General features: G+C 65.2%; 1 protein-coding gene across 1 annotated transcript in view; it reads left to right on the top strand.

The window, feature by feature from the left end:
• Nucleotides 1-14,921, top strand: part of DUSP8 (dual specificity phosphatase 8) — a 21,549-nt gene continuing 6,628 nt past the window's right edge. The window contains exons 1-7 of the mRNA XM_034644856.1: nucleotides 1-33; nucleotides 5,957-6,296; nucleotides 7,976-8,114; nucleotides 12,617-12,783; nucleotides 13,318-13,477; nucleotides 13,664-13,787; nucleotides 14,020-14,916. Coding sequence (XP_034500747.1) covers nucleotides 6,066-6,296; nucleotides 7,976-8,114; nucleotides 12,617-12,783; nucleotides 13,318-13,477; nucleotides 13,664-13,787; nucleotides 14,020-14,916 — 1,718 coding nt within the window. The 5' untranslated portion in view covers nucleotides 1-33; nucleotides 5,957-6,065. The remainder of the gene's footprint in view (nucleotides 34-5,956; nucleotides 6,297-7,975; nucleotides 8,115-12,616; nucleotides 12,784-13,317; nucleotides 13,478-13,663; nucleotides 13,788-14,019; nucleotides 14,917-14,921) is intronic.

The raw sequence follows: 14,921 nt of genomic DNA on the forward strand, positions 1-14,921 counted from the left end.
TCCCCGTGCGCCCCGGACGCGAGCGACGGCGAGGTGAGCGCGGGCGCCGAGCGGGGACGCAGGGACGCGCGGGCTGGGGGCTCGGCCGGTGGGCGCCAAGTCGGGAGCGCTGGGTCGGCTGCACCCGGCGGGCGCCCGGGAGGAGGAGGCGGCCCCGAAGTGAGCGGCCCGGCTTGGGGGGACGCCGCGGATGGGCCCGGGAAGCCCTTCCCCCGCCTCTCACAGAGCCCAGGGGACCCCGGCCTGATCCACGCTGCCCCCCCACCCCCGCTTCGCCGCCTTTCTCCTCGAAATCCCTTGTTTTGTGGGGGGAGGGGCATGCAGTGAGGACCCAGGACCTTGGCCTCTTGCGATCCGGCGTGGATCTGTACGGACCCCTGCGAGAGCCCCAGACTCCCAAGGATAACCCCCACCCGGCCATGGAGGCCCCAAATTGGAGAAAGTCGTCCCTGCCCCCGGGGTTTGGGGATGCAGGCCTTGACCAAAGGAGCGCAGGGTTTTAGCCTGTGGGAAGCTCAGGAAAGGGCCCGTTCCGCGTTCTGTGGGGAGAGGCTGCAGAGCCATGTCTCCTATCTGGCCACGCAGCCACGGGTACCCCCACCTCAGGGTGCTCAGCTGGCCTCTGCAGAATAAAGACCATCCGCCAGCCTGCCGCAGAGGCAACAGCGCGTGCTGGGGGAGGGGCTGGCACTGCCAGGCTGAGTGCAACCAGCCTCCCTCAGCCTGTCTGCCCACCTTGGTGGGGAGGGGTCCCTAAGAGTCTGGCCTGGACAGGAGGGGGCAACAGTGGGCCCAGCCCCCACCAGGTCACCCCTCCTGGGAGAATTTGCCTCTTGACTTCCTGCCGCACAGATGTACTGGCTTCTGCAGGGGGAGTTGGGGGCCTGGGTGCTGCAGTGATTGCGTGGTGCAGGCGGACTCCGTGGGCTGGAGGAGAGAGGTGGCAGGGTCTAATGTGGCGCCCACAGTGTTGCGGTGCAGCTTGGGGTGAATGTGGGGTGCTGCAGGCTAGGGGAGCGGTGATCTGCCGCGCCCCCTGCCCTGGGGGTCTTAGTGGAGGTGGGAGGGTCCGTGCCCTCCCCGCTGCCTTCCTCAGACCTTGCTCCAAGGGCAGTTCAGCAAACGAGCATAGCATCCAGTGCCCCCACCCTGCTCAGGGAGGACAGATGTCCCAGGAATTCACTCCTCAGATGCTTAATAAGCACCTGCCCGGTAGGGCAGATCATGTGACCAGAAGCTGGGAGTTCATCCTGAAGTCTGACTGAGTACCTCCCACTGCAGTCAGCCAAGGGCTCCTGGAGAGTTGCTGGGCAGGTTCTAGTCCCCTGCTGCCCTCAGCCCCCCCCCCCCAAGGCTCCTGTGCCCCAGAGGCTGCCCCAGGAACAGCGGCTTCCATGCACACAGATGCAGAAAGGTGCTGGAAGTCATTCTCTGCTCCAGAACCCTACCCAGCATCCTCTCCTCTCCAGCTGAGGCAGACCTTGGGGCCCAGATGTTTCAGCTGGACAGAGGGCCCAAGGGGGCGTGGAAGCCCGAGGGTATCGTGGCTGCATCTCCAGAGGGTGCAGCTCAGAGGGAAAGGAGAGGAAGGAGCCAAAAGCCACAGCGAGAGGGACACGGGTCAGATTCTGGCCACCAGGACCGCATGGGCTGAGTCCGCCTCTGTCTGGACCGCTCCAGGCAGTGACCGGTAGATGTCCGGGGGTGGCCCCAGTGTGTAGCATGGGGGGACGGTGACCAGAAGTCCTGCAGATCAGTAGGGCTAGAACAAGCCAGGCAGGAACAGAGGAAACCTAGGGTAGGGTTCTGAGCGTGCCCCTCTAAGGACCCACGTGCTGAGACCTCCTACCACAGGCTCTGCCCAGACCCCTGTGAGCAGAGGGCACAGCCACCCCCCCACTGTCTCCCAGGCCCATGGCCTCCCCACACCAAGTTGGCTCTGCTTGGCCTTGCCATTGACCCCTCTGGGACAGAGTGAAGGCCAGCTTGGGCCCTGTTTCATTCAGCCTGGGGAGATGAGGCAGGAGCGGGTGAGAGCCTTTGGGGATCCCTGATGAAAGAAGATGAGGGGAAAATAAGCCGAGTGGGTGTGAGCCACCTACCAGTCTCTAGGATCCTGGCCTCTCTGTGCAGTAGTTTCTGCCTTCACAGGTGCCCCCCTGGGTCACAGCGAGCTGGACATCTCAGCATTGTGGGGGCCCCCACTGCCAGATCCTCCCCAGGGCCTGCCTCTGTGTGCCAGGTCCCACTCGAGCCGGAGACCCCACTCTGAGTGAGAGACGCAGCCTGCCCGTGGCTGACGGTCCTGACTGTTGTCTCTGGAGGTGGTGAGTTCCCCAGTAGGTGCTGAGTGGAAGGCCTTGGTGAAGATGCCGTCAGATGGCGTTTTCTGGCCATGCGTGTCCCTTGCTCAGGGACCTGTGCCGGGGAGCCAACAGTGCGAAGAAGTCTTGGAGCTGGCCCCTGGGGTTTGGGTGCCCCGGATCTGGGGGAATTCAGCATGCAGAGTATGCGGGTGGCCGCACCCGGTGACCACACGTGCGCACACACGTCCGCGTGTGAGTAGTTGTGTGAGGGGCTGGCGTGCCTCGTGGGAAACAGGTGAGCCGACGGTGTGTGGACAGCGTGCAAAGGGGCACGTCCTGGCACGCACAGCAGGACACAGAAGCCAGGCCGCGCTGTGAATGTGGCCTTCCAGGGAAAGGGGGGATGCCTGTCGCCTCCCAGGCCGTGCCCAGCCAGGTGCAGGGGGGCCTCCGGCCCTTGGACTCAGAATGGCCGAGTCTCCTCAGCAGCGAGCCCTTTGATGGGGGCGTATGGGGTTGTGCCTCCCTCCCACCGGCACCCGGGCTCTGGAAGAGCAGACGATAGGTACTGTTTCCCCTCCGTTCCCAAGAATGAGGTCCAGGCTGAGCCCGGAGTGGGTCCTTGAAATCACAGAAGCCCAAGACCCTACGATATCTGTTTCCTCTGTGCCCACCTGGCCTGTTCTAGCCCCGCTCATCTGCTCAAGACTGTCCTAAGCTTCCCCACCCCCGCCAGGGCTCTGCCCGCCCCATCCATCACAGCAGGTGAGGGTCTGCCCCCAGGAGCTTTAGATCAAGGAGGCCCTGGGGGTGAGGCTGCACTCCCAGGAGGCCAGCTCAGTGCAAGAGGTCTCCTGCAGGAGGCGAATGTGGGCCAGACCTTGGCCACTTGGAGAAGGCTTCCCCGAAGGTGGGAATAAGGGAGCCTGTGCGCCTGGGTGCTCATGGCAAGCCAGGAGGATTGGGACCAGGTGGAAGAGAGTGGGGGACGGGGGTGGAGGAATGTCACGCCTGGGCTTTGGGTCTCATGGGCCCTGGCCCAGGGTCATCCCAGGCCCCAGCTACTGGGCACCTGCAAGAAGCAAGGAGTGGGCCCCACCGTTCTGCAGAGCCAGCCTGCTCCGTGGCTGTGCCGCAGGAGCAGCGGTTGCCTGGCACCTCTGTGGTTGCCATGGCAACGACGGAGGTGCTAACTTGCTAATGAGTCCCCCTCGGCTGCAAATAACAATACTAGAGCGGTTAATAGGGCCGAGCTGGAGAGTTCCTTGTGGGAGGTGGGGCTGAGACCAGGTACTGGGCCCGGGAGCCTAGCGGCCCACCCCTGCAGCCCCCGCCCCTGTCCTGCAGCCCTGCAGCCCAGCTCGACTCTTCCCCACCCTCATCCTGAGCCTGCCTCCCTGCCTGTCCTGCAGCCTGGATTCCCATCTGTGGAGCGGGTGCCCCTCCATACCCCGGCTCCTCTCCTGGCCAGTTAAGGACCCGAGGGCAGTGTTTCCGCCCATCGGCTGCAGGGAGGGCAAAGGACCTCTCTCCCAGCCCCTTCCCTTGTCCCTGCACTGAAGTTCTGTGTGGCTTCTGTTGCTTGAGGTGGGAAGCAGTCTGCCCTCACCAAACTGATGAGGACCTTGCGTGCACCTGGTCATGCACCCAAGGGCAGGGGGCGGGTGGGAGGGGGCCTGGCAGCTGCGGCCTGGCTGCCACAGTCTTGACAAGATGCACGTTAGAACTCAGAAGCTTCTCAAAACACCTCATAGGGGAATCGAATTGGGGACCCCTCTCTTCACAGGCTGGGACCACCCCTCAGCAGGTGAGGACCCCCAGGCAGCTGGGGAACCCCCTCCACAGACAGGACCCCCCAGGCAGTGAAGACCCCCTCAGCGTGTGGGGTACCCCTTTTGGCAGAGGGGCCCTTTTGCTGTTGACCTTGTTTGGTATGGCCCTCAGAAGGGACAGCAGCCCCAGCTGCACCCCAGGCCTCACCCCCGCCGTGGAGGAGCCTGGGCACCTGCCTGGGGAGCAGGGTGTCTGTGAATGGGATCCCAAGGCCCGGCCCACTGGCCAGGGCCATCCTGGGCACTTCCCTTTGGGCCAGCTCCGGTGGCTCAGCCTAAGGCTGCCCTTGGCCAGTAGACACGGTCTACACCTGCCTGGCACCTAGTTCTCTGTGAATTTTGCCACCCCCACCACCAGCCTGGGAGCTCACTGGACGTGTGACAGGTGTCCGCAGGGGGCCTCACCCCAACACCATCTGCAGCGGCAGGCTGGGGGCTTGCTGACGGGCCGCCCTCCAACATCTGCCCCCCAGCCTCTCCCGTGCCTGAGCTGGGTGGGGCTGCGGTGGTGGGAGGACCCCGACTGAATGGCAGTGGTAGAGGCCTTGGTCCTGCCCAGTTTCGGTGGTGTGACCTGAGGCTGGTCCCACCCCTTCCCCAAGCCTCAGTCTCCCCATCTCTAACGAGAACTCATCACTCCCCTACTGTGCGCCTCTTGGTGGGCTGGAGGCTAAGTGGGCCTAAGAAAGGTCAGTCCTGGCAGGTGGCAGGGCGGGTGGGGTGGGGGGTATGTAGCACCAAACCCACAAGAGGGGTCTCTGCCCCGGGATCTGGGGTCCCCCATCCACATCTACCTCCACACACCCCTCAGCCTCGGGGCCCTTACAGGCCATGCTGAGAGTCCCCGCACCCCCAAGAGCCCTACATCTGGGTCACCTAGTTTGCCTCTCATCCCACCCCATCCTGGGACCTACCAGCCCCTAGAAGGGTCCCCCTAGACCTCAGGCCTTCGCTGTGCCTGGCACACCCTGCCGCACTGCCCCCTCCATTCTGTGAGCATGTGACCCCCTCCTGCAGGGAGACAGAACTGGCCCCAGACCCTTTGTGCAGCAGGCACGCTGCACACACTGAAGCCAGGCTGCAGGACTGGGACAATGGCAGCAACAGGGGAGCCCGCCTCCATGCCCCAGACCCCTCCAGCACCCTGCCCGGGCCCCTGCCCAAGGAGCCCAGCACCCTGTGGTGGCAGCCCTCACCCCCCTTCCTCCAGGTCCAGATGATCAGTTTAGGGAGTGATTGTGCTGGGTGAGGCTGGAGGGGGCCGTGTTCTGGGGCAGGGAGCAGGCTCTAGGCCCTGCCTCCCCCGGAGTTCTGGAGAATAAGACATGTGGGCCAGAGACAGGGAACGTCTGCATCCAGCAATGGGATGACAGAAGCCTCGGGGGCAGAACAAAGGGTTCCGGATTGAGCGAGTGTCCCTGAGCCCAAGGGCCCAGGGTGCCTGTCCAGCCCAGTGCAAGCCCTGAGACCCTTCCCTCCGTGGTCCCCCATTTGCCTTGCTGTGTCCGACTAAGAGGTTGTCACCGAGAGCTGCACAGTGCGGGGCTGGATGGGACCATTCAAGAATGCTCTCGCGTCCAGTGGGTCACAATCCTCCTTGCTTACCTCAGCTGTTGGGGACTTGACTTCCGTAGAGCCAGAGGGGCTGCCGATTTACCCCAAGGGATGAAGGCCCCCGCGGGTGCCTGCCAGGCTCAAACGTTCCAGTGCCCTTGGGTCCCACCATGGGCCCTTCTGAGGTTGGCCCTGCCTGGGGAGCTGGCCGGGTGCCCACCCCGGGGGCCTGCAGCCCTGCTGACCATCTGCCTCTCCCTGCAGGTCTGGCACCATGCCCGGTCCCTCCGAACTCTAGGCCACAGCCCCGGCCTGCAGAGCAGCCCCTGTTCACTTCAGGGCCCGCCCCCTCCCCACCGCCCACTGCCCCACCATGGCTGGGGACCGGCTCCCTCGGAAGGTGATGGACGCCAAGAAGCTGGCCAGCCTCCTGCGGGGCGGACCCGGGGGGCCCCTGGTCATCGACAGCCGCTCTTTTGTGGAGTACAACAGCTGGCACGTGCTCAGCTCCGTGAACATCTGTTGCTCCAAGCTGGTGAAGCGACGGCTGCAGCAGGGCAAGGTGACCATCGCCGAACTCATCCAGCCAGCCGTGCGCGGCCAGGTACCCGGCCCCTGCCACCCACGCCCTGTCCCCAGTCCCCACCCAGGTACCCATCACTTTCAGGGCCAAGGGCAGAACTCCTCGGCTGGGCACACAGGGGCCGTCTGCTTGGGCAGCCGCCCCCTCCTCTGCCTTCAAACCCAAACTGAGCTCCGAGGGTCAGAATGTTCTGAGCCGGTCCACACCTTGGGCTTCGTAGGCGGCTCCCACCCCCCTCCCTGAGCTTCCTCTTAGGGTGCACAGATGCCCCTCCCCAGGGAGGCCCTCTGCTGATAACATCTCCCCAGATACATTCATCACCCCTCCCGCCCAGAGCCTGCTGACCCTGTCTGGGTCCTCACTCAGCCCCTGGGTAGAGGTCTCCCCAGGTACGACAGGGCAGTGTCCCTGGCCCAGCCCAGGGCTCAGAGGGGGGGCACAGGGGTGGGCTGGAGGCACAGAGGGGCAGTGCAGCGGGATGGCAGCTGGTCAGGCACACACCGAGTGCTGTGAGAACCCAGAGGAAGACAGGAGGGGGGCCAAGATGCTTATGCTGAGCCTTCGTCGTGTGCCCAGCCCCCCAGTTCTTTCCCCTAGAGTTCTGAATGACCCAGAATTCTCTCTGTGCCCCTCCCCCCAGAATGTCCCAGGTCACCTGCCGAGGACAGTCCTGTGTCTGTTAGCCAGGAGCATCAAGTCCAGCACTGGGAGGGACCACTGGCCCTGTGACCTGGGAAGGTGGGGGCACCTCCAGTGGGCGGAGTGACATGGCCAGCAGCCTGGAGCTGGGGAGGGGTCTTCGTCACAGGCCCTGCGCCAGCAGATCTGGATGTGAGAGGACGCAGGTGGCACAGCCACTTGTGGGGAGTCCCCCCCCCAAGGCCAGAACCAGCTCCCTGCAGCCTCAATGAGGGGAATCCGGTGATTAATCACCCCCAGCGAGGACTCCCTGCCAGAGCGCAATCCCATTGGCTGCTGGTGACATCATCCGGCCCAGGGTTGGCGGCTCAGCTGGCTGAGGGGCTGAGTGTGCTTGGGGGGCAGGGCATTAGGCACTCGGAGCCAAAGCTGCTGAGCATCTGGTCCCAAGGCTGGGCATTCAGGATGGGAGGAGGGCGGCGGACCCCCGCCTCTAGCTGCCTCCTGAATTAAGAGGGACTCTTGCAGCAGCCCCCGCTTTTCCCATCACTGGCTGGGGAATTGCCCAGACCCAAAGTCACCCCACCCTCAGAAGCCCCAAAACGTGCCTCCCAGTGACCCAGGGGATGGTTTTCCCTTTGCCTCGGCCACCCTGACAGGATCCGTACATTCCCATCACTGTAGCACCTGTGTGTGCGCCCAGGGAGCCTGTTACATTCCCCTGCACGTCCTCTGTGGGGGCCTGGCCCACAGTGAAGGCCCCTAGTGTTGGTTCCCTTAGCACAGGTGACTGTGCGTGAGGGCGTGGCACTAGGAGGAGCGTGCCCGTGTCTGCCTGCTCTGAGGGCTTGCCTGTGTGACTGTGGGCGTTTGCACCTGTCCAGGTGTGAGCTGTGAGGTGGGTGGGTGGGTGGGTGAGAGCCTGCCCTCCCCTCCAGGCAGCAAGATGCCAGGAGGCCCTCCCCGCCGTAGCCTGACCTGTTGCAGTGGGTGGCAGCAGGGGATGGGGGCATCTGGTAGGTGACCAGCAGTGCCCTGACCTCTGCCCTTATGGCCTCCAGGTGGAGGCCACGGAGCCACAGGACGTGGTAGTCTATGACCAGAGCACACGGGATGCCAGCGTGCTGGCTGCTGACAGCTTCCTCTCCATCCTGCTCAGCAAGCTGGACGGCTGCTTCGACAGCGTGGCCATCCTTACGGGTGAGCTCCAGACAGACCTGGGGCAGGGGGCTCTGGGGCGCCCTCTCCTCCCTTCCTCTCTGTCCTCACTGTGAGCTTAGCTATGGGAAGGGGGGTAGCCAGGGAGTCAGGCTCTGGATCCACCTTTGCTCTCTTCCCTGAGCCCAGAGACCAGTAGGAATTGGGGCAATGTTGGGGGGGGGGTGTCTCAGTAACTGGAGTTCTCCGAGGCTCCGTTGTCCCCTCCCCTGGACCCCCACACTTCAGAGCCCCCTCCAACAGGGGCCACCCCACCACTAGCAGGTGAAGAAGTAGGCAGGAGGAAACCCCTAAATGTCATTTGTGGCCGGGGAGGAGGGCAGGGATCTGGGCAAAGAAGTGTCTCTGCCCCTGCAGCTGTCTGAGAGAGGGGGCAGAGCCCCATCCTCAGCAAACCCCAATCCAGCAGAACTGGTCCCAGATGGGGTGTGCCTCTGAATGCTGCAGCCTGCACGGGATGCCCGACCCCTGCCTGGGGCCAGCAGAGGTCCCTGGAGGGCTTCCTGTTCCCCAGACGCAGCCCAGGCAGCCTGGAGGCTGGGAAGCCCCCCCGTACACACACGCACAGGCTTCTTGAGGATTCCTTCCTCCTGTAGGTGGGGGCTGACCACTTCTGTAGAACCCACCTCCCAGAGGTGGCCCAGGTCCCAGGGCTGGCGGGAGCTGGCCTGTCCCAGGGCGGTGCAGCCTCCCCGCCCAGGTTCCGGGGCCTTTGTGGGTGCTCCTGCCCTGGCCTCTTCATGCCAGGGGCCATGGCAGGCGGGCGGAGGATGGAGAGGGCTGAAGAGGGTGTCAGCAGCCCCCTCCTTGGTGTACGTTCACCACATCTGCCCTGAGCAGCCCCTTACGTGCAGGCACACCGTGGCACTGGGCTGGCCTTTGGCGCTGGTGTCCAGTGGGAGCATGGACCTTCACCACAGCCTGTGGGAGGCTTCCTGGTGGGTCCGCATCGCGTGCCGGTGCGCGTGCTGCCGTCCACACACGGGTCTGGGTCTGTGCGGTCAGAGGGCACCTGCATCTGTGTGGCTCTGGGAGGCTGGTGATTGGTGCTTGCCTGGGGAGGTGGGAGGTGGGGCTTGCGTGCCTGTGTGTGAACTCTGGGAACCGGAGGCCGCAGAATTGCAGGCTCTCTGATTCAGCCACTGCCCCCTGGGCTCAGTTTGGGGGCTGAGTGGGTAGGGAGAAGAGGGAGAGAGGACAGAGGCTCTGGGCTTTTTAGCGGGTGTCCTGGGCAGAGCAGGAGCCCAGCCAGGAGCCCCAGTGTGTGTGTGTTTGCACACACGCGCATGCTCTCTAGTCAGGAGTGGGAGCCACCAGGCCTTCTGGGAGTCTGAGAAACAGGTCCCAGAGCAGAGCCCTCCCTTACCGCCAGGCTGCCCAGGAAAGCCCAGAACCTCTAACGCCTGTCTCCTCTGGAGGCTGGGGCTCATCACCCAGCATTCAGTGGGGCAGGCCTAGGCTGGGATGTGCCAGGAGGGCTCACCTGGGACCTGGCCGTGCCCCACTTGGCTCGCTAAACTCTTGGGGCTGCCACCTGCTCTTTCTTCCCTGCCTGCCCCTCCCTTCGAGGTTAGAATATTTGCCCCCATTTCCCTGAGGGCCAAGCCAGGCAGAAGTCATGACCCACCGCAGTATGAGAAGGGCTCATAGTGGCACCAAATCAGGACCCAGACTCGGGGACAGCCTCTGAGCCTGGCCCACAGCTCCCACCCCTAAGGCGAGCACAGCCCCTGAACCAGTGAGAATGGGAAGGCCAGGTTGAGTGGGACGGAGGGATGCTGCCCCGCCAGAAAGGGGAAGTGACATTCCAGGATCACTAGCACAGGGGGAGGGGGCTCAGCGAGGCCAGAAAGGGAGGAACCCACCCCTCCGTGGGTGGGGCTGAGGAGCGCCGGGAGGATGTCAGGGCTTGAGGGCAGACAGATCCCTCTCGGCGACAGGGGAGGCTTGCGGAAGCAGGAGAGGGCAGTGGGGCAGGCGCGCTGGGGTCCGGAACCAGCTGCTATGACCGCTGCCCCCCCCCCCAGCTGCTTGGCGGTGACGTCCAGCGGGGCGGGGACGGAAAGGGAGCCTGGCCCTTTAAGCGGCAGGAGGCCCTCGCCCGGTCCGCGTTGCTGCGGAATGCGAGCTGGTGATGTCCCCGCGCCGGGTCGGTGCGCCCCCGCGGTCCGACCCGGACGCGCCGCTCTCGGACCCTGGCCAGAGACAGCGGCAGGAGCGGCCCCTGTGCGGAGGGTGCGCGGAGGGTACGCGGAGGGAGGGTGGCAGGTGCAGACCCTGCCCGGGGCTCGGGGACCGCGGCGGCGCAGAGCGGGCTGCGGGGTGCGCCGCCGGCATGTGGGTGGGAGAGCGCCTGGTGGGAGCCGCCGTGGAGTCGGTGGAGTCGGTGTGTCCTGGGCAGGAGCTTTTGTGAGTGCGAATCCGGGATTCCATTGTGCGTTGCAGCAAGCTGTGAAGCTGTGAGGCTGAGGGAGGAGGGTATCCCTCCCGAAGAAAGGTGCCCTTGGGGATGCCTAGGGGATGGGGGTGCCTGCCCGCTGCCCGCAGTGCTGACACCCGCAGAGGGCCCAGGCCTGCTGCCACTGATTCAACCCAGGGTGCCCTCTCCTGTAATCCAGAGCCTGGGGGGGGGGTTCTGAAATCCCTGGAGGGGTGGGGCCTCAGGGTCTGGGGCACTTGGCATCGATAGGGGGCTTGTGGGGGTCACCACAAGCCCGTTGGCTCTGCGAGGGGAGGGGGGCAACCCTGTAGGGCTTTACCGGAGGGATTGCAGTCAAAACTGGCAGGTCTGTCTGCACCTGTTCAGAGATCACCTTTGTACCTCCTCCTTGTGCGGGAGGTTCCTGGTGGAATACAGCCTCCCACCCCTCAGCTTAGGAGAGATCCTGCGTACCTTGCGTCTCCTGGGTGGGGGTTGCTGTCCTCCAGCAGGAACATCCAGGGGACTCCTGGCTCTGGCCGGTAAACGCGAGCCCAGCCCAGCACCCAGGTCAGCTTTCACCTGTGAGCTGTGTGGTCAGTGATGGGGACAGACACTTCTCCCTGTCCCGCCAGCAGACTGCCAAAGTAGGGACAGCTTCTCCTCCAAGGCTGGTGCCTCCACTCCCTCAGCCTGGAGGTCCCCCATCACCACAGCCCCCACCAAAGGCAAGCCATTGTTGGGGGGCACAAGGAACACACATGGCAGGCGCTCTGGTTGGGGGTTTGTACAAACTGGCCATTGAGCTGGGCCAGGGGTGAAGGCTGAGGGCACCAGGCGTCTCTGTCCTGGGAAATCAGCCAGGTCTCTGGCCCCAGCTGTTTCTGGAGACCGGGAAAGGGCACTGGGGGTCTCGTGGCCTGGGACCCTGCCTCACTCCCCTGCCTCCTCCAGTGCGCTAGGGTAGGCCTCCGTCCAGTTGAACACTGTAATGGATCTGTCCACTGAAGGCAGGGAATGTACACAGGCCTCGTGTCCCCGAAAATGTGGTTAGCCCCAGGGTGGCCACCAGGCAGTGTCATCTCACCCTAGCAGGAACTGGCGGTCACCCAGCTGCCTGGGTGTGGGCCGGTCAGCTCTCAGTGTGTCTTCACGGCCACTGTCTCCTTTGAGGCTCACAACTGTGCTGTGTGGCAGGCAGGGTGCGGAAGTGGGCCAGGGGTGGAATGAGCTCCACCCGTGGTCACTCTCGGGGGCAGAGACATACTGGGGATTCCCACTTGGGTCTTTGAGGCCAGGGGAGGGGTTCCTTCCACTGACCTGTGGCCCAGGACTTGGACGTGCAGGGAAGGCAGTGGGCACTTGCCAGCCACGTGTAGAATGCGTGCCCGCTGCATGCCCTGCTTCCCCACTCTTAGCCCATCCTCTGGTGCTGTCCTCCGGGCAGGAGGGAGCCCTGACTGGAGCACAGGTGCCCCTGCAGGCTGTGCCAATTCCAGCAGGTGATGTCATACCCAGGGGCAGGAGGGCCCCTCAGAAGCCCTTGCCTCCTGGTCCTGGCACCCAAGTTTGGCCCAGGGCTCCCAGCCAACTAGAGTCAGGGAGGGATTGCATCAGCCCAGGGGCAGAGGCAGGAAGGCCCAGGCTGGCCCCCGGCCACGGGCACGGAAGATCCACACCCTCAACAGGGGCCTTCCGTGGCGTCGGAACCCACTCCTGCCTGGGTCCTGCACGTGCTAGGCCGGCCGCCACCTCGACCCCACATTTACGGGCATCACAGCGGCGTCCTCAGCGGGGCCAACTCCTCATTAGCCTGGGGAGGAATGTGGGCGTAGGGGTGGCTGTATATGTGCACAGCACCCATGCCTCGGCTGCTGAAAGCAGCCCTCCGGCACCCAGCGCTGACTCCAGATGCTCAGGCCAGAGGCTCACCCCCTGGCATCATGTTGGGCTGGGGGTCCAGGCTGTGGCCGAGATGTAGGGGTGGTCAGGTGCCCTGGGCTCGCTTGTGTGCCCCAGCCGGCTGACTGCCTGACCCACGTCTCCTCCGCTCCTCCTCCTGCAGGGGGCTTTGCCACCTTCTCCTCTTGCTTCCCTGGCCTCTGTGAGGGCAAGCCTGCTGCCCTGTTGCCCATGAGCCTCTCCCAGCCCTGCCTGCCTGTGCCCAGTGTGGGCCTGACCCGCATCCTGCCTCACCTCTACCTGGGCTCTCAGAAAGATGTCCTGAACAAGGTGTGTGCACGGCTGGGGCTTTGGCCATTGGAGGGGGTGGGGGAAGAGGCAGGAGCTCAGAAGCAGCTCCTGGGCTGGTTTGGGGGCACGGGGTGCGGGGGGGGGAGAGAAGGGAGCTGAAAGCCAATGAGGGGATGGATAAGCATGGTGTGGGAGAAGCCTGGGTTGGGGGCATGAGGACTCAAGGGTACTGGGGCGGGACCAGAGCAGGGCAGGGTGGAGAAGCAGCTCCCAGCCCCTTAGGCTGCGGAGCCCACATGCCAAACTGCTGATGTCACCGGGCCCCTGGCCAGCACTGAAAGAATCCCGTGTTTTAAAATCGTGATGAGGGAAGAGGGTAAAGCCACCGCCCAGGCAGTCGTAACATTCCTGGGAGGCTACCTCAGGCTGTGGGTGGTGCTAGCCCCAGACCAGCATCCCTGCCCCCCCTGCAGCCTCCCCCCTCTTGCTGGAGGCTCTGAGCGCCAAGGTGGAAGCGGGAGGGGCTCCCACCTCCAGGGCACCCCTGTCCAGCCTGTCCTCCCGTCCCTCCAGGATCTGATGACCCAGAACGGAATAAGCTATGTCCTCAATGCCAGCAGCTCCTGCCCCAAGCCGGACTTCATCTGTGAGAGTCGCTTCATGCGCATTCCCATCAACGACAACTACTGCGAAAAGCTGCTGCCCTGGCTGGACAAGTCCATCGAGTTCATCGGTGAGGGGCGGCGCCCTCCTGGCGGGGCTGCGGGGGTGGGCAGGGGGTCTCCTCCAGGAGGGTGCACAGGGGCAGGGGAGAAGCACTGTGACGACCAGTGCTCGGGCCTGAGATGGAGCTGGGATTGTTGGCGGTCGGGCCGAGCACCCTGAGCCCTCACCTGGCCCCTGTGGCCCCTGCCTCCAGATAAAGCTAAGCTGTCCAGCTGCCAAGTCATCGTCCACTGTCTGGCCGGCATCTCCCGCTCTGCCACCATCGCCATCGCTTACATCATGAAGACCATGGGCATGTCCTCCGATGATGCCTACAGGTAGCCTCTCCTTTCTTCCTGGGCCCAGAAGTCTAAGGCTGGAAATGGCCTTTCCCCTCCAGGTCTCCACCCACTAGCCGCGGGATGGCCCTTGCCTCTGAGGGGAGGCCTCAGCCCAGATCCAACACTCCTGGGGGGGTGTGCACACCAGCGGTGTGCCCAAGCATGCACAGGGGGAGCAGGGGGAGGGGGCCGGGCCGGGAGCCCCGTGTCAATGCAGCGGCCTCCCCAGGTTCGTGAAGGACCGCCGCCCATCCATTTCGCCCAACTTTAACTTCCTGGGCCAGCTGCTGGAGTATGAGCGCAGCTTGAAGCTGCTGGCTGCCCTGCAGGGTGACGGGGCGCCCCACCCGGGGACGCCCGAGCCCCTCCCGGGCCCTGCGGCCCCACTGCCGCCGCTGCCACCACCTACCTCAGAGAGCGCTGCCACCGGGAGCGCGGCGGCCAGCGCAGCCAGGGAGGGCGCGCCCGGCGCCATCGGGGAGCTGCCCGCGCCTTCCGCAGCCCCGGCCACCAGCGCACTGCAACAGGGCCTGCGGGGCCTGCACCTCTCCTCCGACCGCCTCCAGGACACCAACCGCCTGAAGCGCTCCTTCTCGCTGGACATCAAGTCGGCCTATGCCCCCAGCCGGCGGCCCGACGACCCGGGGCCCCCAGACCCTGGGGAGGCCCCCAAGCTCTGCAAGTTGGACAGCCCGTCAGGGGGCGCCCTGGGCCTGCCCTCGCCGGTCCCCGACAGCCCAGACGCGGCGCCAGAGTCGCGCCCGCGCCTCCGCCGGCGGCCCCGGCCTCCAGCCGGCTCCCCGGCACGATCCCCAGCGCACGGCCTCGGCCTGAACTTCGGCGATGCCTCCCGGCAGACTCCGCGGCTCGGCCTCTCGGCCCTGTCGGCACCTGGGCTGCCTGGCCCCGGCCAGCCGGTCGGCCCCGGGAGCTGGGCGCCGCCGCTCGACTCTCCCGGCACGCCGTCGCCCGACGGGCCCTGGTGCTTCAGCCCCGAGGGCGCGCAGGGTGCCGGCGGTGAGCGGTTTGCCCCCTTCGGCCGGGCAGGCGCGCAGGGCGCAGGGGGCGGCGACCTGCGGCGTCGGGAGGCGGCAAGGGCCGAGGCCCGGGACGCGCGGACCGGCTGGCCGG

Source organism: Ailuropoda melanoleuca, chromosome 16 (genome assembly GCF_002007445.2).
Source record: "Ailuropoda melanoleuca isolate Jingjing chromosome 16, ASM200744v2, whole genome shotgun sequence".
Taxonomy (NCBI): domain Eukaryota; kingdom Metazoa; phylum Chordata; class Mammalia; order Carnivora; family Ursidae; genus Ailuropoda; species Ailuropoda melanoleuca.